The sequence below is a fragment of the Pseudophryne corroboree genome, chromosome 4 (genome assembly GCF_028390025.1).
Source record: "Pseudophryne corroboree isolate aPseCor3 chromosome 4, aPseCor3.hap2, whole genome shotgun sequence".
NCBI lineage: Eukaryota > Metazoa > Chordata > Amphibia > Anura > Myobatrachidae > Pseudophryne > Pseudophryne corroboree.
Window position 1 is genome coordinate 369,216,292 of NC_086447.1, and position 25,237 is coordinate 369,241,528.

Consider the following 25,237-nt stretch of genomic DNA (forward strand, 5'->3'; position numbering starts at 1 on the left):
GGCAGCGTCTGAAACTGATAGTGACAGTTCTGTACCACGAACCTGAGATACCCTTGGTGAGAAGGGCAAATTGGGACATGGAGGTAAGCATCCCTGATGTCCCGGGACACCATATAGTCCCCTTTTTCCTGGTTCGCTATCACTGCTCTGAGTGACTCCATCTTGATTTGAACCTTTGTAAGTGTTCAAATATTTCAGATTTAGAATAGGTCTCACCGAGCCTTCTGGTTTCAGTACCACAATATAGTGTGGAATAATACCCCTTTCCTTGTTGTAGGAGGGGTACTTTGATTATCACCTGCTGGGAACACAGCTTGTGAATTGTTTCCAATACTGGCTCCCTGTCGGAGGGAGACGTTGGTAAAGCAGACTTCAGGAACCTGCGAGGGGAAACGTCTCGACTTTCCAATCTGTACCCCTGGGATACTACTTGTAGGATCCAGGGGTCCTGTACGGCTCCAGCGTCATGCTGAGAACTTGGCAGAAGCGGTGGAAGGCTTCTGTTCCTGGGAATGGGCTGCCTGCTGCAGTCTTCTTCCCTTTCCTCTATCCCTGCGCAGATATGCTTATGGGGACGAAAGGACTGAGGCTGAAAAGACGGTGTCTTTTTCTGCATAGAAGTGACTTAGGGTAAAAACGGTGGATTTCCCAGCAGTTGCCGTGGCCACCAGGTCCGATGGACCGACCCCAAATAACTCCTCCCCTTTATACGGCAATACATCTTTGTGCCGTTTGGAATCTGCATCACCTGACCACTGTCGTGTCCATAAACATCTTTTGGCAGATATGGACATCGCACTTACTCTTGATGCCAGAGTGCAAATATCCCTCTGTGCATCTCGCATATATAGAAATGCATTCTTTAAATGCTCTATAGTAAATAAAATACTGTCCCTGTCAAGGGTATCAATATTTTCAGTCAGGGAATCCGACCAAGCCACCCCCGCGCTGCACATCCAGGCTGAGGCGATCGCTGGTTGCAGTATAACACCAGTATGTGTGTATATACTTTTTAGGATATTTTCCAGCCTCCTATCAGCTGGCTCCTTGAGGGCGGCCGTATCTGGAGACGGTACCGCCACTTGTTTTGATAAGCGTGTGAGCGCCTTATCCACCCTAAGGGGTGTTTCCCAACGCGCCCTAACTTCTGGCGGGAAAGGGTATACCGCCAATAATTTTCTATCGGGGGAACCCCGCGCCTCATCACACACTTCATTTAATTTATCTGATTCAGGAAAAACTATAGGTAGTTTTTCCACACCCCACATAATACCCTTTTTTGTGGTACTTGTAGTATCAGAAATATGTAACACCTCCTTCATTGCCCTTAACAAGTAACGTGTGGCCCTAAAGGAAAATACGTTTGTTTCTTCACCGTCGACACTGGAGTCAGTGTCCGTGTCTGTGTCGACCGACTGAGGTAAATTGGGCATTATAACGTCCCTGACGGTGTTTTAGACGCCTGGACAGATACTAATATGTTTGCCGGCCGTCTCATGTCGTCAACCGACTTGCAGCGTGTTGACATTATCACGTAATTCCTTAAATAAGCCATCTATTCCGGTGTCGACTCCCTAGAGGGTGACATCACCATTACAGGCAATTTGCTCCGCCTCCCAACATCGTCCTCATACATGTCGACACACACGTACCGACACACAGCACACACACAGGGAATGCTCTGATAGAGGACAGGACCCACTAGCCCTTTGGGGAGACAGAGGGAGAGTTTGCCAGCACACACCAAAAACGCTATAATTATACAGGGACAACCTTTATATAAGTGCTTTTCCCTTATAGCATTTTAATATATGTAGTCATATCGCCAAATCAGTGCCCCCCCTCTCTGTTTTAACCCTGTTTCTGTAGTGCAGTGGAGAGCCTGGGAGCCTTCCCACCAGCATTTCTGTGAGGGAAAATGGCGCTGTGTGCTGAGGAGAATAGGCCCCGCCCCCTTTTCGGCGGGCTTCTTCTCCCGTTTTTCTGAGACCTGGCAGGGGTTAAATACATCCATATAGCCCCCAGGGGCTATATGTGATGTATTTTTAGCCAGAATAAGGTACTATCATTGCTGCCCAGGGTGCCCCCCCCAGCACCCTGCACCCTCAGTGACCGCTGTTATGAAGTGTGCTGACAACAATGGCGCACAGCTGCAGTGCTGTGCGCTACCTTATGAAGACTGAAAAGTCTTCTGCCGCCGGTTTCTGGACCTCTTCCATCTTCGGCATCTGCAAGGGGGGTCGGCGGCGCTGCTCCGGGACGAACCCCAGGGTGAGACCTGTGTTCCGACTCCCTCTGGAGCTAATGGTGTCCAGTAGCCTAAGAAGCCAATCCATCCTGCACGCAGGTGAGTTCACTTCTCTCCCCTAAGTCCCTCGATGCAGTGAGCCTGTTGCCAGCAGGACTCACTGAAAATAAAAAACCTAAAAACTTTTTCTAAGCAGCTCTTTAGGAGACCCACCTAGATTGCACCCTGCTCGGACGGGCACAAAAACCTAACTGAGGCTTGGAGGAGGGTCATGGGGGGAGGAGCCAGTGCACACCACCTGATCCTAAAGCTTTTACTTTTGTGCCCTGTCTCCTGCGGAGCCGCTAATCCCCATGGTCCTGACTGAGTCCCCAGCATCCACTAGGACGTTAGAGAAATTTACATTACAAGGGAAGTTATGCTACTTTCAGTCAAACATAGAAGCACAGATGCTTGAGATTCAAGAAGCGGATTGTAGTAACAGCTACTACCAGCCAATCGGAATCATCGTTCTGAGGACCAATCAGCTGTCGTTTATGAGCAGGTGCAAGGTCATGTTCAAAGGTGGGAAAGGTCAGTTTGGCTGTTTCATTTTGCAGAATAAAGGGGGTAATTCCAAGTTGATCGCAGCAGGAAATTTTTTAGCAGTTGGGCAAAACCATGTGCACTGCAGGGGGGCAGATATAACATGTGCAGAGAGATAGATTTGGGTGGGGTGTGTTCAATCTGCAATCTAAATTGCAGTGTAAAAATAAAGCAGCCAGTATTTACCCTGCACAGAAACAAAATAACCCACCCAAATCTAACTCTCTCTGCAAATGTTATATCTGCCCCCCCCCCCCCCCCCCTGCAGTGCACATGGTTTTGCCCAACTGCTAAAAAATTTCCTGCTGCGATCAACTTACAATTACCCCCACAGTTGGTTACTGAAGTACGATTACGGTTGGGTGTTTGTGTGTATTGTTTAGTAACATTGACGGTGTAAAAAATAAATACAACAATGTCGTCCAGGCAAAGTGGTGACTGGTCACCCAGAAAGAGATCCACGATTGTGGTGTAACATGAAAATGGTCTTTCGTATGCAGCAATTGCAAGAGAAGTTGGTGGGAATGTGACAACATCAGGAGTACGAAAGTTTTGTTTACGCTATCAGGAAACACAATCTATACAAAACAAATAAGGAAAAGGCCGGAAAAAGTGCACAACAGCTGTTGATGATAGGAGAATAAAACAAATTTGCGTCAGGGACAGATAGATGTCATCTGCGGCCATTAGCAGTGAACCGAGTGCAACTGGTGTTTTTGTCAGTGCAAGAACGGTACGCAGAATCGGGAATCCTACCTTTTAGGCCAACCTCCGTGAGGAGGTTGGCCTAAAAGGTAGGATTCCCTGAAAAAAGCCATTCCTGAATAAAAAGCAGTGGCAGAAACGTATACAGTGGGCAAAAGAACACATTGCATGGAGAGGTGGTCAGTGGAAACAAGTGATATGGAGTGACGAAACTAAGATATCGATATTTGGTAGCGATGGGAGAAAATATGTAAGACGTTGCATCGGGTAAGAGGTACATCCAGATTGCATTCAAGCAACAACAAAGAATCCTACAAGTGTTATGATCTGGGCATGTAGGACAGCATATGCTGTAGGCCGTCTTCGTGTCATAGATGGCACACTGAACAGCACAAAGTACATTGACACCATCCTGCAACGAAAACTTCTACCTTCTATCAGGGATTTTTTTCCAGATAATGCCCCATTTTTATTCCCAGCAGGATTCAGCTCCCTGCCACACTGCTCGGATTTGCAAACAGTGGTTCACGGAGAATGACATACAGGTGCTGGGATGGCCAGGAAACAGCCCAGACCTGAACCCCATAGAACATTTGTGGTTCCGTTTGAAAAAACTGGTACATCTGAGCAGGGCAGTCGAGAGCCGGGATGGGCCCAGGTACTTTTCAAGGGGCGTAGACTAATCACAGGAGGAGTGGTCATGTACCCTTAGAAAAAAAACTGGGAAAAAAAATAGTATTTTAAGTACCTCCATGGCCACACTGCAACCCAGTACACAGCAGCGTGTGATGGGCTGAGGAAAAAAGCTGCAGCTGCTGCTGCTAGGTAAGGGGGAGGGGGTCTGGGCCCTACTGGACCCTCACTGGCCCCCCCAACAGACCTGGGCCCTGGTAATTTGTATCCTCTCCCCCCTCTCTCGGCACCACTGCATCTGAGGCGTCCATCCAATAAAAGAGAATTAATGGAGGCTATAATTGTCTCATGGCACCACATAATAAAGGAAGAGCTCCAAACATTGGTTGGCTCAATGCCACGTCGCTGTGCTGCAGTCTTGAAAACTAAAAGATACCCAACGAAATACGGATAGGACAGTGACATCATAAGTACACAGGGATTTTCACCCTAAGTGTTGTTTTCACTGCAAATATCTGACCTCTGTTTATTGTGGTGAATTCAGCAATACATTTCCTTTCATTTGATATATGAATCATTGCACTGCGTGAAGTGTAACAGTTTTTATAAGCATTCGAAGTAAAAAAAGTCACATTTCCTTGGCCACCACTGTATAGTACAGTACAGAGCAAGTGCACAATAGAGTGTTCTAGATTTTTTTTTTTTTCAAAGGATTAAGATAAGACTAACTTGGCAGAGCAGGAAGTGGCGCACTCGGGGCAAGTCTGTCTGGAAGTTGTTTCGCACCACAATCTGCAACCAACGGATTCGGATTTCTGTATTCATATTAGCCAGATCAGCAGAATAACACAGAGACAGCTGGAGCATAACCTCTGAAAGACAGGAGATGGAGATTCAGAAACAGAGGGATTCTTAAAGCAGCTTCTCCAACCAAAGTCTTTTGTCTCAGGACTCCACTTTTTCTTAAAGGACTTTCAATGGACACAGATCTATCTTAAGACATATAACATGCAACTATAAAAATTATACCTTCTGAATTATATGTATCCAAATATAATAAACTGCAAAATCAGAGGCAAATTTAACAAGTTAGCTATTCTATAAATTACAATGCTTCAATTCACATACACACGCTGTAGACAATGTTTTAAAATCCTATAGACAAACTGTCCTTTCACCAGACAAAAGACCTTTACACTCTTTAGCAGCAGGTATTCAGAAAATGAGGATTTTTGTTACCCACTATTAATTCCGTTTCTCTTAAGCCCTGTACACACTAGACGAGATTGTAAAAGATCTCGCTCGGAAGGGCCAATTTGAGCGAGATCCTTTACAATCTCGTCTAGTGTGTACACTCAATGTCGTTAAAGATGCGCACTCCGCGCTTTAACGACCCCCTCCCTCGTCTGAACATGTACAGATGAGGGAGGTCCTTGTTAATGACAGCCACGCTGCAGAAGCAGCATGGGTGTCGTTCCCCCCTGCCGCCCCCCCCCCCCCCCCCCCCCCTCGCCATTGCTCCCTTCCCCGCCGGCACTGGCAAGTGTGTTCGGGTCCCTGCTACCGCCAATATCGGCGGGGACTCGTTTAGTGTGCACTGTGCTTTACTACTATCTGGGGAACACTGGCAATCATGGGGTGTAGTGTGTGCTGTGAGGATCTTACACATCAAACTAAACCTGTTTGAAACCAAGCACTAACCTCTATATGGGTGTAGTATGTGTTGCCGGCTGTCGGGCTCGCGGCGACCAGCATACCGGCGCCGGAATCCCGACCGCCAGCATACCGACAGCTGGGCGAGCGCAAATGAGCCCATTGAGGGCTCGCTACGCTCGCTGCGCTGCGGGCATGGTGGCGTGCCACGCTATCTATTCGCCCTCCAGAGGAGTCGTGGACCCCCAAGAAAGAGAAAATCTGTTGGTATGCCGGTGGTCGGGATTCCGGCGCTGGTATGGTGGTCGTCGGGAGACCGGCCGATAGCAACCTGAAGACCACCCCTCTACATCCCATCATCTCCTACTGAGGAGGCAGTTTAAATTTTACAAAGCCAATTGGAGAACCTAATTAAATAAATAAATACATAAATCATACAAACAAACAAACAAACAAACAAACAAACAAACAAGAACCCCACTCAAATCTGAACCAAATCCAGTGCACCACAAAGGGCTTTATTTTGAATAGTTTGTCGTGATAAGTTATCCCATTTTTAAATTACATTCCTATACAAACAATACATGCCGCAAACAAACACAAGTGCCGCGGGCAAGAAAACTATCCTGCAGGGCATGATCGATTCTGCACCTCCACAAATACCACTCTTAACTAAACATCATTTTTTATTTAGCATGGAATAGGTGGAAACGCTCCTCAATAGGGAGAAACAGTTGGAACGCTTTTTTACATCATGGGAATTATACAGAGATACCATTTCTTTAGCAATCAGAGAATACATTTATATCACCTGGTATCATTCCAAGGTGACTGTGTAAGTTAATAGGTAAGATGTGACAGGCGTTTCCTTCCCAAGTCCTTTCAGCTATGTTCTCGAATTGCAATTTAAGCCAACTGTAATTATTTAGCATTTGCGCTTTCACAAGTAGGCTATGTTTTTACTATTTGTGTGGTAAGTTGATGTTGATAAGATACGTTGTAACCATTGGATAGTATTGTACAGCTTGTTATTAATGTCTAGATGTGTTCATAATATTTGATCTGTAATATTGAACTATACATTATTTTGCAATGCGTCAATTAAAAAACCAAAAACACACACAAAAAAACATCACCTGGCCGCAGCGGAGACTGATCTAAAATCTTGTCCAAAAACAGCACAGTTTGGAAAGTTTGCCAGTCTGTGATATTGGCAAAATTGGCAGCAGCTTCAATATCCAAGGGTTCAGCCATCCACAGTTCGCTCAACTCTTCCACTGGTGAAGTAAAGACAGACCCTTCAGAAAGATCTGGTTGGGTCAAGGGAGGCCCTGGGGCATTAAGCCAACGGTCAAACTCCAATCCTGAAGTGATGAAAAACAGCATGAAGTTGTTTTACGTTGCACATATGAAAAGTAATGTCAGCTTTAGTTAGAACTCCAATCACCTTCACTGTATGTAGAACTCTCCCCTCTCAAATGAGGGAAGAAGCCAAGATATGACTCCAGCAGATCATGAGCTACAACACTGCGGAACTTAAACTTCTCAATATAATCCTGCAAAAGAGAAGGTCAGAATTATTTGACAAGTGTGCAATGGGCCTAATTCAGACCTGATTGCAGCAGCAAAATTCTTCTCTAATTGGGCAAAACCATGTGCAGTGCAGGTAGGGCAGATATACAGATGGAGCCATAGTCACTGAGCGTGGCTACATCGCAGGCGGGGGCGAGCTCCGTGCCTGGGCCCACCGCCGAGTGTACACAGAAACTCCCATTCACTCATATAGGGCGCGCAAGCCGCTCGCTCCCGGCAGTCCGCCTTGCCGGGCGCGCCCAGGCACAGATGGAGCCACGATTAGCATGGCTCCATCTGTAACATGTGCAGGGAGAGTTAGATTTGGTTGGGGGGGTGTTTAAACTGAAATATAACCTGCAGTGTAAAAATAAAGCAGCCAGTATTTACCCTGTGCAGAAACAAAATAACCCACCCAAATCTAACTCTCCCTGCACATGTTACATTAGTGTTCACTCTAGCAGTGAAAAGGGGCTTGGCGCCGGACTCCGGGGGCATATGTGCGCGGCGAAGCCCACGCAAATTAGGGGGCGTGGCCACACCTACATAATTTTAGTGGGCGGTGCGGCCCACAGACGCTACTATAGAGAGAGTCTGTGGCCGGCGACGTCACTTTTGGGGGCGTGCCCAGCACCTCCGTCGGTGCTGGGCTTCCCCCAGCTCTCTCCCAATGCGTGAATGGATGCCGCGCGCATGCGCACGGCATCTTTACACGCTGGGAGGGCAAGAAGCGGACAGCTGTTCTGGCAGGGTGCCGCAAAAGGGGCAGGGCGGGTCTTGCCTGCTAAAAAACGGGCAGGGCGCGGCACCCTGCTAAAACAACCTAGAGTGAACACTACTACATCTGCTGCTCCCCCCCCCCTGCAGTGCACATGGTTTTGCCCATTAGATAACAAAATTTGTTGCTGCGATCAGGTCTGAATTAGGCCCAATGTACGGTACTGCAGAAAAAAAAAAAAAAAAAAGATAATTTTAAACAGAATAAAAAAATTATAGTAAAAATAAAAACAAATATGACCTAAACATATTTGATTCGAATTTGATCTATGCCCATACCCTGAGGAAGGCATCAAAGCTGTCCTGGTCACCACATAGCTGGGATAGATAGTGAACAAAGCAGAAACCCTTCTCATATGTGAATAAATTCATGAGGTTACTTGGGTTGACACCTGGGAATAAAGAGGAGAAGTTTTACATATACTAATAAAATCTGCAGGTTATAGCTGTTTTATGTGACCGTTATCAAGACGCTGATCTCTGGGTCACTGAGCAAGGGTTGAATACATGTGTGTATCACACCTACTAAGGATAATGGTAGACCAGAAACCAAAGTATACAATGCATATAAAGATCCCTATATTTATTGTTCATATATATGCCCTCTAAAGTAGCCACGTCATGCATATGTTTCTTATTTAAATGTCACAGGCTAAGCCCACCTTCTGCTTATGCGATTAATACAGACACTGATACATTCGTTGGTAATGTTGGAGGGTAGTAAGTAACATTGCACAGCTGATATGCGCTTATCTGCTTCTTTATCAAAAAGGCTGAACAGAATTACATGATTCCTGGGTTGAAGTACCCTCACCATCCAATGTGAATCCAAATCACATATGAATTCTGACCAATCACTGGTCCATATCTTATACTGAAACGAGCTGTTAAGGTAAAGTGGCTGTTTAACTACATATCAAAAATCAACATTATGTGGAATGAGTGCATCGCCCATTGTTCATTAACAGAAGGTAGTAATGTGGATAGATAGGTTGGGGATGAAATCCTGGCACTAGGGATGCAGACAGCAGCATTCCAATGGTCAAAATACGGATGGATCCCGTAAGTTTTAACCGTACCTCATCTGCAGCCTAACTCTAGCCGTCCCCTCCAGCAGCCTAACCCTAGCCGTCACCTCCCACAGCCTAAGCCTAACTGTGCTCCTCCCGTAGCATAACCTTAAACCTCCCCCACCCCAGTAGCCTAATGGTGTGTACACACGGTAAGATATTTTCTTACGATTTTGACTATATAGTCAAAATCGTAAGAAAAGTTAGTGCAGATCGCAAGGTGAAAGTCACCTTGCGATCCAGATGCGATGCCGATGCGCGGTCGGCATCGCAAGCCTAGATAGACTGCGCAGTAGAAAAGATAGTCAAAATTGACACTTAGCCAAAATCGCACATAGTCCGTATCGCAAGCACAGTCATTATATGCTTGCGATACCGACCTAGTCCCTATCGCACAGTGAGAATTGGGGTTAGCCCAAATCTCACTGTGTGTATGCACCTTAACCCTAAACCTACCCCGCAGCCTAACCCATAGCTGTCCCCTCCCGGAGCCTAACCACAATCCTCCCCCCTAGTACCTAATGGTAACCCCAGTACTTACCTTCAGAATTCCGCAGTCAGTAGTCTGACTGCCGGAATCCTAACTCCATCCTGTGTAGATATATTAGCCAATATTCCATTAACTACTGTCCATGTTCTCACCTAAAATGATCCTAAACAATTCTTAATAATTCTATTATACGTGCTCCCCTTGTTAAAATATATAAAATAAAAGTCATGTTGCCTAATGTTATGATTGTTCCTAAATGGGAATCTTGGCAGTTTGTGTTTAACTGGTCCTTTAAAAAAAAAAAAAAAAAAAAGGGAGGGGGAATCGATAAAACTTCACACAAAAATTGTGATTAGAAGTGGCTTGGGTTTTAAATTATTCCACAAAAATAGGATTTTAAATACCTACCGGTAAATCCTTTTCTCGTAGTCCATAAGGGATATTGGGGACAGATTAGTACGATGGGGTATAGACGAGTCCAAAGGAGCCAGTGCACTTTAAATTTCTTCAACTGGGTGTGCTGGCTCCTCCTCTCTATGCCTCCTCCTACAGTTCAGTTATAGGTAAATCGTGCCCGAAGGAGAATTACATACTTGAGAGAAGGAACATAACAAAAAGTGTGGTGAGATTTTCATACCAGCACACCAATATATAACTTCGTCAACATCTGGCAACATGAACAGCAACAGCTGAACAGAAATACATAACAGAGAACCTGCAGAAAGTCACCGCACAGAGGCGGGCGCCCAATGTCCATTATGGACTACGAGAAAAGGATTTACTGGTAGGTATTTAAAATCCTATTTTCTCTAGCATCCATAAGGGATATTGGGGAATTACTATGATGGGGACTTCCCAAAGCTTCCAGATGGGGCGGGAACGTGCAGAGACATCTGCAGCACCGCCTGCCCAAACTGGGTATCCTCTTTGGTCAGTGTATCAAACTTGTAGTACTTCACAAAGGTGTTCTTCCCCGACCGGGCAGCAGCTCGGCATAGTTACAGGGCCGAGACTCAACGGGCAGCCGTCCAGGAAGTGCCCACCGATCTTGTAGAGTGGGCCTTCAGAGACCGCGGAACCATTAAGGCTGCCGACACATAGGCCTGTTGGATGGTAAGCCTAATCCAACGAGCAATAGACTGCTTAGAAGCAGGACAACCCTTTTTCTGCGCATCATAGAGCACGAACAAGGAATCCGTCTTTCTGATCTGAGCCGTCCAATGCCCCCGGAGGAACAGAAGTGTCAGAACTGGACGGAATCACGAAAGGTTGATTCGCGGAGACCACCTTCGACAGGAACTGCTGTCTAGTCCTGAGCTCCGCTCTGTTCTCGTAAAAGACTAAGTACGGACTTTTGCACGACAAGGTCCCCAGTTCGGAGACACGCCTAGCAGAAGCCAGGGCCAGTAACATCACCGTTTTCCACGTGAGGTACTTATCTTCTACTGTCGTCAGAGGTTCAAACAAGGAGGACTGTAGAAAACGTAACACTACATCCAGATCCCAAGGTGCCGTAGGCGGAACAAATGGAGGTTATATGTGAAGCACCCCTTGCAAGAAGGTCTGAACTTCTGGCAAGAGACAACTTCTTCTGGAAGAAGATGGAAAGAGCTGAAATCTGGACCTTAATGGATCGAAGACGTAAAGCCTTTATCCACTCCAGCCTGATAGTGTTTTGACGTCACAGGGGAATGTATGCAAAAACCGTTTTGACACCTGATATTTCTTATCTGGATTCTTACAGGCTATTTTAAATAAGTCATCCAATTCCTTGGAATCAAGAAATGTGACTGTCAGTTTGTCTTGTGGGAGGAAAAATGACTGCTGAGTATTAGCATCCTCCAGGGGTAGCTTTAACACATCCCTAATAGCCAATATGAGGGGTTCAATATCCTGGGTAGGGGTGGAATCCCCACTTATGGGGTCCATATTATTCCCATCATCCTGTATATCATCATCAGTATTTGATAGGAGTGCAGGTAGAGCACGTTTTTGTGCACCTGTAGTAGACAGGGGGGATGTTTAGCAGCTAGACTTGCCACTGCTTGTTTCAGTTCCTGAGTTTTATTTGCATTTGCAGTGAGCTGAGATGACATATCAGACATCATATTTTTGATAGCCCCCAGCCAGGAGGGCTCTGGACTCTCCCCCACATTGAAATCAGCATTCTGCGATGGCTGACTACACTGCTCACATGATATTGAGCCATATGAACTAGGAGAGAATCTAGCATTACATAAACTGCATGACTTCTGTTTTACCATTGTGAATCAGAAAAAATAGGATTTTAATACCTACCGGTAAATCCTTTTCTCTTAGTCCGTAGAGGATGCTTCAAGAACCATGGGGTGTAGACTGGATCCACAGGAGACATGGGCACTTTAAGACTTTAAAAGGGGTGTGAATTGGCTCCTCCCTCTATGCCCCTCCTCCAGACTCCAGTTATAGGAACTGTGCCCAGGGAGACGGACATTTCGAGGAAAAGGATTTATTAAATTTTTAAAACTAAGGTGAGATACATACCAGCTCATACCTCAAACACGCCGTACAACATGGCATTCAACAACAACAACGTATGCAACGGCATGACCAACATCAGCCACAGACTGACTGAACTTAACTCAACATGAGTGTAACCATAACCAAACTGCAGATACAGCCCGCACTGGGACGGGCGCCCCGCATCCTCTACGGACTAAGAGAAAAGGATTTACCGGTAGGTATTAAAATCCTATTTTCTCATACGTCCTAGAGGATGCTGGGGATGCTTCAAGAACCATGGGGTTTATACCAAAGCTCTAGAACGGGCGGGAGAGTGCGGATGACTCTGCAGCACCGATTGACCAAACAAGAGGTCCTCCTCAGCCAGGGTATCAAACTTGTAAAACTTCGCAAAGGTGTTTGATCCTGACCAAGTAGCAGCTTGGCAAAGCTGTAATGCCGAGACCCCTCGGGCAGCCGCCCAGGATGAGCCCCAATCTTGTTGGGAGCCCACAGGACAAACAGAGCCTCTGTTTTCCTAATCTGAGCCGTTCTAGCGACATCGATTTTCAAAGCTCTGACCACATTGAGAGACTTCGAATCCGCTAATGTGTCAGTAGCCACTGGCACCACAATAGGCTGGTTTACGTGAAATGATTAAACCACTTTTGGTAGAAATTGCTGACGAGTTCTCAACTCTGCTCTATCAGCATGGAAGATTAAATAGAGGCTTTTGTGAAACAAAGCCGCCAATTCAGATACCCGCCTTGCGGATGCCAAGGCCAACAACATGACTACTTTCCAAGCAAGGAATTTTAACTCAACCTTACGTAAAGGTTCAAACCAATGAGATTGCAGGAACTGCAAAACCACATTAAGATCCCACAGGGGGCACAAATGGAGGTTGGATGTGCAGCACGCCTTTCACGAAGGTCTGAACTTCTGGAAGGGAGGCCAATTCTTTCTGAAAGAAGATTGATAAGGCCGAAATTTGTACTTTAATTGAGCCCAACTTTAGGCCCGCATCCACACCTGCTTGCAAAAAATGGAGCAAACGCTCCAGCTGAAAATCCTCCGTAGGAGCCTTCTTGGATTCACACTAAGACACATATTTCCTCCAAATACGGTGGTAATGCTTTGCCATTACTTCTTTTCTAGCCTGAAGAAGTGTGGGAATTACTTCACTGGGAATACCCTTTAGGGCTAGGATTTGGCGTTCAACCGCCATGCCGTCAAACACAGCCGCGGTAAGTCTTGATACACGCACGGTCCTTGTTGTAACAGGTCCTCCCGTAGAGGAAGAGGCCAGGGATCTTCTATGAGCAACTCCTGAAGATCTGGATACCAGGCCCTCTTTGGCTAGTCTGCAACAATGAGTATCGCCTGAACCCTTGTTCTTCTTATAATCTTTATCACCTTTGGAATGAGTGGAAGTGGAGGGAACACATAGACCGACGGAAACACCCACGGTGTCACTAGGGCGTCCACCGCTATTGCTTGAGGGTCCCTCGACCTGGAACAATATCTCGGCAGTTTCTTGTTGAGGCTAGACGCCATCATGTCTATTTGAGGAATTCCCCAACGACTTGTCACTTCTGCAAAGACCTCTTGATGAAGACCCCACTCTCCTGGATGGAGATCGTGTCTGCTGAGGAAGTCTGCTTCCCAGTTGTCCACTCCTGGAATGAAGACTGCTGACAGAGCGCTTGCATGTCTCTCCGCCCAGCGAAGAATTTTCGTGGCCTCCGTCATCGCCGCTCTGCTCTTTGTTCCGCCCTGGCGGTTTATGTACGCCACTGCTGTTATGTTGTCTGACTGAATCAAGACGGGCAGACCGCAAAGAAAATGTTCCACTTGCAGAATGCCGTTGTAGATGGCCCTTAATTCCAGAATGTTTATGTGCAGACAAGCTTCCTGGCTTAACCATTTTCCCTGAAAATTTCTCCCCTGTGTGACTGCTCCCCAGCCTCGGTGACTTGCATCTGTGGTCACCAGGATCCAATCCTGAATCCCGAACCTGCGTCCCTCCAGGAGGTGAGAACTGTGCAGCTATTACAGAAGGGAGATTCTGGTTCTGGAAGATAGGATTATTTTCCGGTGCATGTGGAGGTGAGACCCGGACCACTTGTCCAACAGGTCCCACTGAAACACCCTGGCATGGAACCTGCCAAACTGAATGGCCTCGTAGGCCGCCACCATCTTCCCCAGCAACCGAGTGCATTAAAGAATCGACACTCTTGCCGGTTTCAGAATCTGTTTCACCATGTTCTGTATTTCCAGAGCTTTTTCCTCTGTAAGAAAAACTCTCTGTAATTCTGTATATTCAGAATCATACCCAGGAACGACAGCCGTGTTGTCGGAACCAACTGTGATTTTGGCAAGTTCAGGAGCCAACCATGTTGTTGCAGAATCGTCAGTGAGAGTGCAATGTTTTTCAGCAATTGCTCCTTGGATCTCGCCTTTATGAGGAGATCATCCAAGTACGGGATAATTGTGATACCCTGCTTACGCAGGAGAACCATCATTTCCGCCATAACCTTGGTGAAAATCCTCGGAGCCGTGGACAGAACAAACGGCAACGTCTGAAATTGGTAATGACAATCCTGAAAAGCAAACCTCAGGTAAGCTTGTTGTGGAGGATATATGCGGACGTGTAAGTAGGCATACTTTATGTCGACCGACACCATAAAATCCCCCTCCTCCAGACTGGAGATCAATGCACGGAGAGATTCCATCTTGAATTTGAATTTTTTTAGATAAAAATTGAGGGATTTTAGGTTCAGAATCGGTCTGACTGAGCCATCCGGCTTCGGGACCACGAACAGGCTCGAATAAAAGCCTTCCCCTTGTTGTGACGGGGGGGACTGTGACAATGACTTGATTTTGACACAGCTTTAGTATTGCAGCGCATACTACCTCCCTTTCTGGAAGAGAAGCTGGCAAGGCCGATTTGAAAAATCGGGGAGGGGGCACGTCTTGAAACTCCAATTTGTACCCTTGGGTTACTATTTCTAATATCCAAGGATCCAGCGCCGAGTGAACCCAGACCTGACTGAAGAGTTGGAGACGTGCCCCCACCGGTGCAGACTCCTGCATCATGCGGTGGATTTGGTAGAAGCCGGAGAGGACTTCTGTTCTTGGGAACTTGCCGCAGCCTGTGACCTTTTTCCCCTTCCTCTTTCTCTCGTAGCAAGGAAGGAGGACCCTCGACCTTTTTTGTAATTATTGGGCCGAAAGGACTGCATCTGATAGTGGGGCATTTTCTTTTGTTGTGCAGGAACATAAGTTAAAAATGCTGACTTACCCGCAGTAGCCGTAGATACCAGGTCAGTGAGGCCGTCACCAAACAAGATACTACCGTTAAACGGTAGAGACTCCATAGTCTTCTTAGAGTCAGCATCAGCATTCCATTGATGAATCCACAATGCCCTCCTAGCCGAGACTGCCATGGCATTGGCCCTTGATCCCAAAAAGGCCAATATCCCTTGCAGCTTCTTTTAAATAGGCTGCAGCTTCCCTGATATGACCCAGAGTCAAAAGCACGCTATCCCTGTCCAGGGTATCTATCTCAGATGACAAGTTATCTGCCCACTTTTCAATAGCGCTACTCACCCATGCCAATGCAACGGCAGGCCTGAGCAGCGAACCTGTAGTGACATAAATGGATTTTAGTGTATTTTCCTGCTTACGATCCGCAGGATCCTTTAGGGCTGCCGTGTCAGGCGACGGAAGCGCTACCTTTTTGGACAGACGCGATAGAGCTTTGTCCACCGTGGGGGTTGACTCCCACTTTTCCCTGTCCCCAGAGGGGAACGGATATGCCACCGGAATTCTTTTGGGAACCTGTACCTTCTTGTCAGGTACAGAGGGAGGAAACGTTACCTCAGGTTTCTTTCCTTTAAACATACAGACCCTTGTATCAGGAACAGCAGGGTCCTCCGTGATATGTAATACGTCTTTTTTCGCCACAATCATGTACTGAATACTCTTAGCCAGTTTAGGATTCAATCTGGCATCACTATAGTCGACACTGGAATCAGAGTCCGTGTCGGTATCTGTATCTGCTATCTGGATAAATGCACGTTCCTGTGACCCCGAAGGGGTCTGAGCTTGCGACAATGCATCCTCCATGGATTTTCTCCATGTCTGGTTCTTAGACTCAGATTTATCTAATCTTTTAGTCAACCGAGCCACATTTGCATTCAAAACACTCAACATATTTACCCAATCAGCCGTCGGCAGTGCCGACACGGTCACTCCCACAGCCTTTTCTGTCCCCACTCCTGCCTCCTCCTGGGAAGAGCACTCAGCCATGTCGACACACGCATACCGACACCCACAACACACTGGGGCTATAGGGGACAGACACACAGCAAAGCCTGTTAGAGAAACACATGCCAGCTCACAACCCAGCGCCTATCCCGGTTCTAAAGCGTGTAATATGCTGCCCAGACCTGTTAGCGCTTTTAAATTCAATAAAATAGCACCAAATCAACTGTGCCCCCCCCCTTCCCATTTTGCACCGTTACTTGTACAGCAGTGTGGGAGACCAGGCTCAGCGTCTCTGCAGCTGTGAAAAGAAAATGGCGCTGGTCAGAGCTGTGAGGGCTAAGCCACGCCCCCTTAATGGCGCGCTTCAGTCCCGCTTATTTTTATATATTTATACTAGCGGGGGTCTGTATTTAGTGCCCAGGCACTGTATACTGTTATGCCAGTTGCTATTGAGGTTTTATGCTGCCCCGGGCGCCCCCCCTGCGCCCTGCAGTGCCGTTTTGTATGCGGGAGCATGGCGCGCAGTGCGGCCGCTGCGCGGTACCTCAAAAGCCGTCACTGAAATCTTCTGCCGTCAATGAAGTCTTCTGATCTTCTACTCACCCGGCTTCTGACTTCTGGCTCGGCAAGTGGGGTGACGGCGTGGCTTCGGGAACGAGCATCTAGGCGTACCTAGCGATCAGACCCTCTGGAGCTAATGGTGTCCAGTAGCCTAAGAAGCAGAGCCCTGAAACTCACAGAAGTAGGTCTGCTTCTCTCCCCTCAGTCCCACGATGCAGGGAGCCTGTTGCCAGCAGGTCTCCCTGAAAATAATAAACCTAACCAAAAGTATTTTTTCTGAGAAACTCTGGAGGGCTCCTCAGTGTGCATCCAGTCTCACTGGGCACAGAATCTAACTGGAGTCTGGTAGAGGGGTATAGAAGGAGTAGCCAGTTCACACCCCTTTTAAAGTCTTAAAGTGCCCATGTCTCCTGCGGATCCCGTCTATACCCCATGGTTCTTGAAGCATCCCCAGCATCCTCTAGGACGTATGAGAAATAGGTATAATACACATAAAACACAGCCCGATATTGATATATTGCAAGCCTGCCCTATTGCATGAGAGAGGAGACACAGGAGAGAGGACCTCAACGCACCCAGCGCTGTACAGCCCAAGGGAGGCTGTCAGTGTTTTTATGTGTAAACACAGTGAGACTGTAATATGATAAAATCCCTCAGAGCGATGTTATTGTGCACTAGTATAGCGGCTCTCCCCCTTTACACCCGGTACAAGCGATCCAGGGACTGTTTGGAGGAGATGTGGAGGCTGCTGCTGCTATGCAGAGGAAGGCGCCAAAATGCAGCTGAGCCTGCTCTTGTGTAGCTCCACCCCCCGCCAAGGCACCGGAGCTACTTCTGTATATTTATACTGGCCCTGTCTCCCAATATGTACAACCTCACATAAATGCTTGCTTTACTATATTTAGCCAGTCTCACGCAGGGGCTATAGCGGGTCCCCCCAAGGAGGAACCCGTATGCCACACCCGTGCTTTTAGTTGCACAGTAAAACCTGGGGACCCCCCCCAGCAGGGCCCCTGGTTGGTACTCACCACTGATGATCACCTTCAGACAGCGTTAGGGGTGTGCGGCATGCTGCTGCTGCGACAGCCAAGGCGCCATACCCTGCTGAACAAACAGCCTCTCAGGACAGTGGTCCTGCAGCGGGGAAGCGGCTCTGCACCTCAAGAGCCCGTGACCTCCCCCCCCCTAACTCCCAAGGTGCAGTATGCTGTTGCCGAAACAGCATACCGAAAGAAATTAAACTTTTAAAAAGAAATTGAAGAAAAACTCTGGAGCTTGAAGAGTGTGCATCCTCTCCTGAGGGCACTTTTTCCTAAACTGAGCTGTAGGAGGAGGTATAGACGGGAGGAGCCAGCACACCCAGTTGAAGAAATTTAAAGTGCACTGGCTCCTTTGGACCAGTCTATACCCCATCGTACTAATCTGTCCCCAATATCACTTATGGATGCTAGAGAAATAACAATTTTGTAGCTATGACTTTATGCAGAAAAAAATGAGGGGTAAAAAGTTAATCTTGATATTATTTTACAAACACTTGTTAATCCATTTGCTAATAAGAGGTCTGCAAACATCCACAATAGTGAACTCAATTGTCAATAATGGCATGGGGTGCAGTGAGGGACCCAAGATTCCCCAATTGCAGTGCATCTACTGAATGCATTAGTGCTAGATAGTGCCCCAGGGAATGCCTGTATCACTAGTGAAGAGAATACATTGGGGTTTGTTATTACTGGATTAAATTATCATTTAAGAGCATAGTATTTTAAACAAAAACATAACATTGTAAGAAAAGAAAAAGGGATTTCTTTTGAACTCAAATTTAAATCCTTTTTTTCATAATGGCCAACGGGAATAGAATGTGTTTTGCAGAGATCCTTTTCACTTTGGTTTTACCAGCAAAACACTCCAGCTCCTTTCTCCTCTATTACCTGGTGTCTGCTTGGGAACATAAGTTTTATCTAACAAAGGCCCTAAACAGACCAGGAGTACAGAATGGGAAAGCGGAGAAAAACAATCCAATTAGGTGGTAAGTTCAAAAATGTATGCCAAAGAAAAGATTTGTTTATTTTTATGCTTGGAACACTGACCAAATGGGTTAAAATGCCCAGACTACTCCAGCTCCATCTAAACCTAGGGGTCCAGTGTCTCCCACGGATGATAGAGAAATCAAGATTATTATTTTTTCTCTTTCATCCTATCTAGGGAACATGGCTATCTATACCTTGGGGTGTAGAAGGTACCAAACTAGGAGTAGTCATAAGATTCAAACGGAACTTTTTTTTTTTAAAGAAATGCCCCTGCTTCCCCTCTACAACCCATCAGGCCACAGAAAGTTACTGAAACCATAGGAGATCTAAAATGAGAGTGATGTGATGTAACGTGAGCCCTGAAGTCAGCACACAATTTACACATAGGGGTCAATCTAATTAGGTGCGAGTTTGCAAAAGCGATTTTGTATCATGAAACTTGCATATATCTCAGCAATGCACTCACCAGAGAAATGTGCGACCTGGGAGAAGGGTAAGAAAGTGGGGATACCACACTGGACCCAAAAAAGATGATGATTTTTAGTACTTCTCAATACAGCCAGTTCTCTTTCACCCTATCCTGGGAACACTGCTATACCTTGGAGTGTAGAATGCACCAAACCAGGAGCAGGTGTTATAGTTTGTCACTCTCTACATCAGATTTAATAGTACTGCCTCTTTCAGTGTGCACTGTACAGATGGAACCTCAGTTATCTTTGCTGGCTGATCCATCCACCTAGTCATGCCGGGAGTGCAGAGACCCATTGTAAACGTCTCTAACTAGGCGCGCGCGCCCGCCAGGACGGAGACGCTCTCCATTCAAGCGAATGGGGATTGTCTCCGTCAGGGTGCGATCGCCCGTCCAGACGGAGACGCTCAGGTGCGCCTAGTCACAGACGGAGTAAAGATAACGGAGGCTCCATCGGTATATTGCAGATTCCATCATGTCCTCGCTCTCTATGGGGTCAGTCCAATTAGGAACGAGTTGGGTCCTGCGAGCTGTTCTCACACTGCTGATTTCATATGCAGTCCAATTTCAAACTAGCATTGCTTTTTCATTGGCAATTTGCATGCAGGTATAAAAGGTAGGGAAAATATTTTAAGGTAAAAACATCGGTACACAATGCAGAACCTCTGGGGCACCTATCCCAATGAATAATCACATACTTGAAGGGGTTTAAATAACATTTTAGTCAGTAAAAAAACAGGTAACTTTTCTGGTGAATTTCTCTAAAAAGATCAATAATGGGTTAAATGATGTGGGACAGGTATGTGGATTGATGGGATGGATTGAATTGAGAGCTATAAGTGTTTGTTCCAACTTTTTACAAAACAGTGTTAAAACACACCAAAAAAAACCCCCCCATCACTTTACAGACATTTTTCTATACCCCAAAATGCTGAAAAGCCTCTAATTACCCGAGAAACACACGTTGGCTATTATTTCTCCACCATTCCTAACAAGCGGAAAAATCAGCCATTTCACATTTTTTAAATCCTCCAGTACTTTCCTTATGGCGACCAACAGCCTTCTAGATGGTCCTGCTAGCTCAGTTGCCAATTGTTTTCATGCTCCTATGAAACTGCTTGACTATGTTTTGTCCCAGCTTTATGGTACTCTTGTCCAACGTTATGCAATTGGGGTTGAGTATGAATGTATATTTATCCAAATATTCTGTATGATACAGCACCTGATCTTGGTATCTTTTTCCAAATTTCAATAGTTCTATAATAAATTGTTGTTGTAAATTAAAAGATTATTATTATTTTTTTTTATCAGCTCCTCATTATCTTAATATATTCATCTTTATATATTGTTATGCAGGTGGGGTACAAAAGAAGAAAATAAACAATAAAAATAAAACAATAACCTTTATTGTTAGAGCCTGAGCTGTGACAAAGCTCTACGCTCTCCCACACGGTGTTTTCAATCATCCCCAATGACTGCTGTAACTAATTTCACTTCTTCCTTTTTTCCACATACTGAATAAGAGTGAATCATTTTGGAGGTAATATTAACTTGCACATTATAATAGACACATCACTCCACTCCACAGAAAAACACTCTCCCCGCACTCCAAGGGTTTCACTAGTACTTTGTTTTCTTACCTGGATCCAGTTTAGCCTGCAGCCGACTGAAAGGGGTATCCTGGCCAAGGATTCGGAGCTGTCTATGCAAAGCTTCAAGGCGGAAGGTGCTCTCTAGGCATGTGAAAGCAGCACCTGGCAAACACAAACCGTGGAGATTAATTGGAATTAAACAGGTAGTTATGATGTTGCTTAAATGATATAAATTCTCTAAGAAAATATACATATACAGAGGCATCCTCATACATCTAGCCTCAATACGTCACGCAGCGCAATATGCCTGACACGAGTAAGCTGCGAGGTCCCTGCTAAGGCGTCTTAGAAGCAAAAAAATGAACCCTGGGACTTTTAATAGGAGAGCTGAATGATTAGTGAAATCATTTACTACGCATGCTTTTATGAATGGATACATTAATTAGGTTTATAATAAAGGAAATATATATTATGACTAGCTGGAGTACCTGGCACTGCCCGGGATTTTAAGAATGTCTGTTTACAAAAATATATGTAAATATTAAACACACAGTATAAATAACATTGTAGATAGCTGAATACCCGTGCTTTGCTACGGGATGAGGATGGTAAATTAGAATGATAGTTGTTAATTTACGTTGGTTGGAGATCTAGTATTATAGGCATATCTTGCTTCCCTGATGCACTTTGTGTAGTGGCCGGACCCCTTTTTGGTCCCCCAAGGGACCCTGCTCTTCCCACTATACAACTCTCAGTCTGTGGCTTCCTGCTGCCTCCATTCCCCTCCTCACATCATGTCAGTGCCCCTGTGAAATTATCTTTTTTTTTTTTTTTTTTGCAGTTTCTTATATAGCACAGCACATTATGTAACTCCTGATATACTCTGTGCTGCTGGGGGACAATGTTACTTCCACTATATAACTCTCAGTGTCTGGGTTTGCGCTACCTGCATTTCCCTCCTCACATGTCACTGGCCCTGTCATCACTGACATATCATGCATGTCCTGATATAGTGTGTGCTGCTGGGCCACCCGTAGGGGTGCTAGGGGTGTCTAACCCAGTTTGTTCCCAGATTGTAAGTCAGATGTGTAGAAAGTTTGATGTAAATTGCTGCCTGCTGAAATACTCAGTGCTGCCGTATCATTCAGATCGGATCGCTGCTGTGCATTTTCGCACAGAAGCGATCAGGTCATAACAGCGCATGCATATGCACCGCAATGCGCACGTGCGTCAGAAAACAACGGGGATCGCCGGTCAGCGACGGGATGGTGCGAAAAATCCATTCGCAAGGTGATTGATAGGAGGAAGCAGTTTGTGGGTGGTAATGGACCGTTTACTGGGAGTGTTCGGGTAAACGCATGCGTGCCCAAGCGTTTTCAGGGAGGGTGTCTGACGTCAGCTCAAGCCCCGATCAGCCTGATTCAATCGCACTTTAAGAGTCAGTCCAGAGACTGCACACACAGAATTTATTTTTCATCCACTAGGGGTCACTGGAGTACTCTTGGGATATGGACGGCTTTAGCAGGACAGGGCACTGAATATTTAAATTTAGTAACTCTCCTCCCCTCCATACTCCCAGAATACCTCAGTGTTTTTTCGGTGCTCACAGCAGTGACACGCATGTGTGGTTCTTCCACACTTACTTTGATATTTTATACTTTGATATTTTCTCTGACGTCCTAGTGGATGCTGGGTACTCCGTAAGGACCATGGGGAATAGACTGGCTCCGCAGGAGACTGGGCACTCTTAAAATAAATATTAGGTACTATATCTGGTGTGCACTGGCTCCTCCCTCTATGCCCTTCCTCCAGACCCCAGTTAGAATCTGTGCCCGGCCAGAGCTGGATGCACCTAGTGGGCTCTCCTGAGCTTACTAGAAAAGAAAGTATTTGTTAGGTTTTTTATTTTCAGTGAGATCTGCTGGCAACAGACTCACTGCTACGAGGGACTGAGGGGAGAGAAGCAAACCTACCTGCTTGCAGCTAGCTTGTGCTTCTAAGGCTACTGGACACCATTAGCTCCAGAGGGATCGAACACAGGGCCCGACCTCGATCGTCCGTTCCCGGAGCCGCGCCGCCGTCCCCCTTGCAGAGCCAGAAGACGGAAGAACCAGGAGAAAATCGGCGGCTGAAGACTCCGGTCTTCAATAAGGTAGCGCACAGCACTGCAGCTGTGCGCCATTGCTCCCACAGCACACCACACGCTCCGGTCACTGGTGGGTGCAGGGCGCTGGGGGGGGGGCGCCCTGGGCTGCAATAAGTATACCTTTTGGCAAAATGTGCACATAATACAGTTATAAACTGTATATGTGCCTAATCCCCCGCCATTAACATTATTAAAAAAGCGGGAGAAGCCCGCCGCAGAGGGGGCGGGGCTATCTCCCTCAGCACACCGGCGCCATTTTTTCTTCACAGCTCCGCTGGAAGGACGCTCCCCAGGCTCTCCCCTGCAGTATACACTACAAGAAGGGTAAAAAAGAGAGAGGGGGGGGGCACATAAATTTAGGCGCAAAAGGTGATATAAGCAGCTACTGGGGGAAAATTCACTTTGTATTAGTGTAAATCCCTCTGTTATATAGCGCTCTGGTGTGTGCTGGCATACTCTCTCTCTGTCTCCCCAAAGGACTTTGTGGGGTCCTGTCCTCAGTCAGAGCATTCCCTGTGTGTGTGCGGTGTGTCGGTACGGCTGTGTCGACATGTTTGATGAGGGCGCTTACGTGGAGGCGGAGCAGGAGCCGATAAGTGTGATGTCGCCCCCTGCGGGGCCGACACCAGAGTGGATGGATATGTGGAAGGTATTAACAGACAGTGTCAACTCCTTACATAAAAGGTTTGATGACGTAACAGCTATGGGACAGCCGGCATCTCAGCCCGCGCCTGCCCAGGCGTCTCAGAGGCCATCAGGGGCTCAAAAACGCCCGCTAGCTCAGATGGCAGACACAGATGTCGACACGGAGTCTGACTCCAGTGTAGACGAGGATGAGACAAATGTACAGTCCACAAGGGCCATCCGATGCATGATTACGGCAATGAAAAATGTGTTGCACATTTCTGACATTAACCCGGTTACCACTAAAAAGGGTATTATGTTTGGGGAGAAAAAGCAGCCAGTGACTTTTCCCCCATCTGATGAGTTGAATGAATTGTGTGAAGAAGCGTGGTGTTCCCCAGATAAGAAATTAGTGATTTCTAAGAGGTTACTAATGGCGTACCCTTTCCCGCCAACGGACAGGTTACGTTGGGAAACATCCCCTAGGGTGGACAAGGCGCTCACACGCTTATCAAAAAAGGTGGCACTGCCGTCTCAGGACACGGCCGCCTTAAAGGAGCCTGCAGATAGAAAGCAGGAGGCTATCCTGAAGTCTGTGTATACACACTCAGGTACTATACTGAGACCTGCAATTGCTTCAGCATGGATGTGTAGTGCTGCAGCTGCTTGGTCTGATACCGTCAGATAACATTGATTCCCTTGACAGGGATACTATTTTGCTAACCATAGAGCATATTAAAGACGTCGTCTTATATATGAGGGATGCACAGTCGGACATTTGCCGGCTGGCATCTAGAATTAATGCAATGTCCATTTCTGCCAGGAGAGTATTATGGACTCGGCAGTGGACAGGTGATGCTGATTCTAAAAGGCACATGGAGGTTTTGCCTTATAAGGGTGAGGAATTGTTTGGGGACGGTCTCTCGGACCTCGTATCCACAGCAACAGCTGGGAAGTCGACTTTTTTACCTCAGGTTCCCTCACAGCCTAAGAAAGCACCGTATTATCAAGTACAGTCCTTTCGGCCTCAGAAAGGCAAGCGGGTCAGAGGCGCGTCCTTTCTGCCCAGAGGCAAGGGTAGAGGGAAAAAGCTGCACCAGACAGCCAGTTCCCAGGAACAAAAATCCTCCCCTGCTTCCACTAAGTCCACCGCATGACACTGGGGCTCCACAGGTGGAGCCAGGTGCGGTGGGGGTGCGTCTCCGGAACTTCAGCGACCAGTGGGTTCGCTCACAGGTGGATCTCTGGGTTCTACAAGTGGTATCTCAGGGATACAAGCTGGAGTTCGAGGCGTCTCCCCCTCGCCGTTACCTCAAATCAGCCTTGCCAGTT

General features: G+C 46.6%; 1 protein-coding gene across 1 annotated transcript in view; it reads right to left on the minus strand.

The window, feature by feature from the left end:
- The window catches only part of RNPEPL1 (arginyl aminopeptidase like 1), a 74,603-nt gene that overhangs the window by 7,275 nt on the left and 42,091 nt on the right, over positions 1-25,237 (minus strand). Inside the window, 5 exon segments of the mRNA XM_063916575.1 lie at positions 4,901-5,043; positions 6,961-7,188; positions 7,272-7,380; positions 8,453-8,565; positions 21,184-21,297. Coding sequence (XP_063772645.1) covers positions 4,901-5,043; positions 6,961-7,188; positions 7,272-7,380; positions 8,453-8,565; positions 21,184-21,297 — 707 coding nt within the window.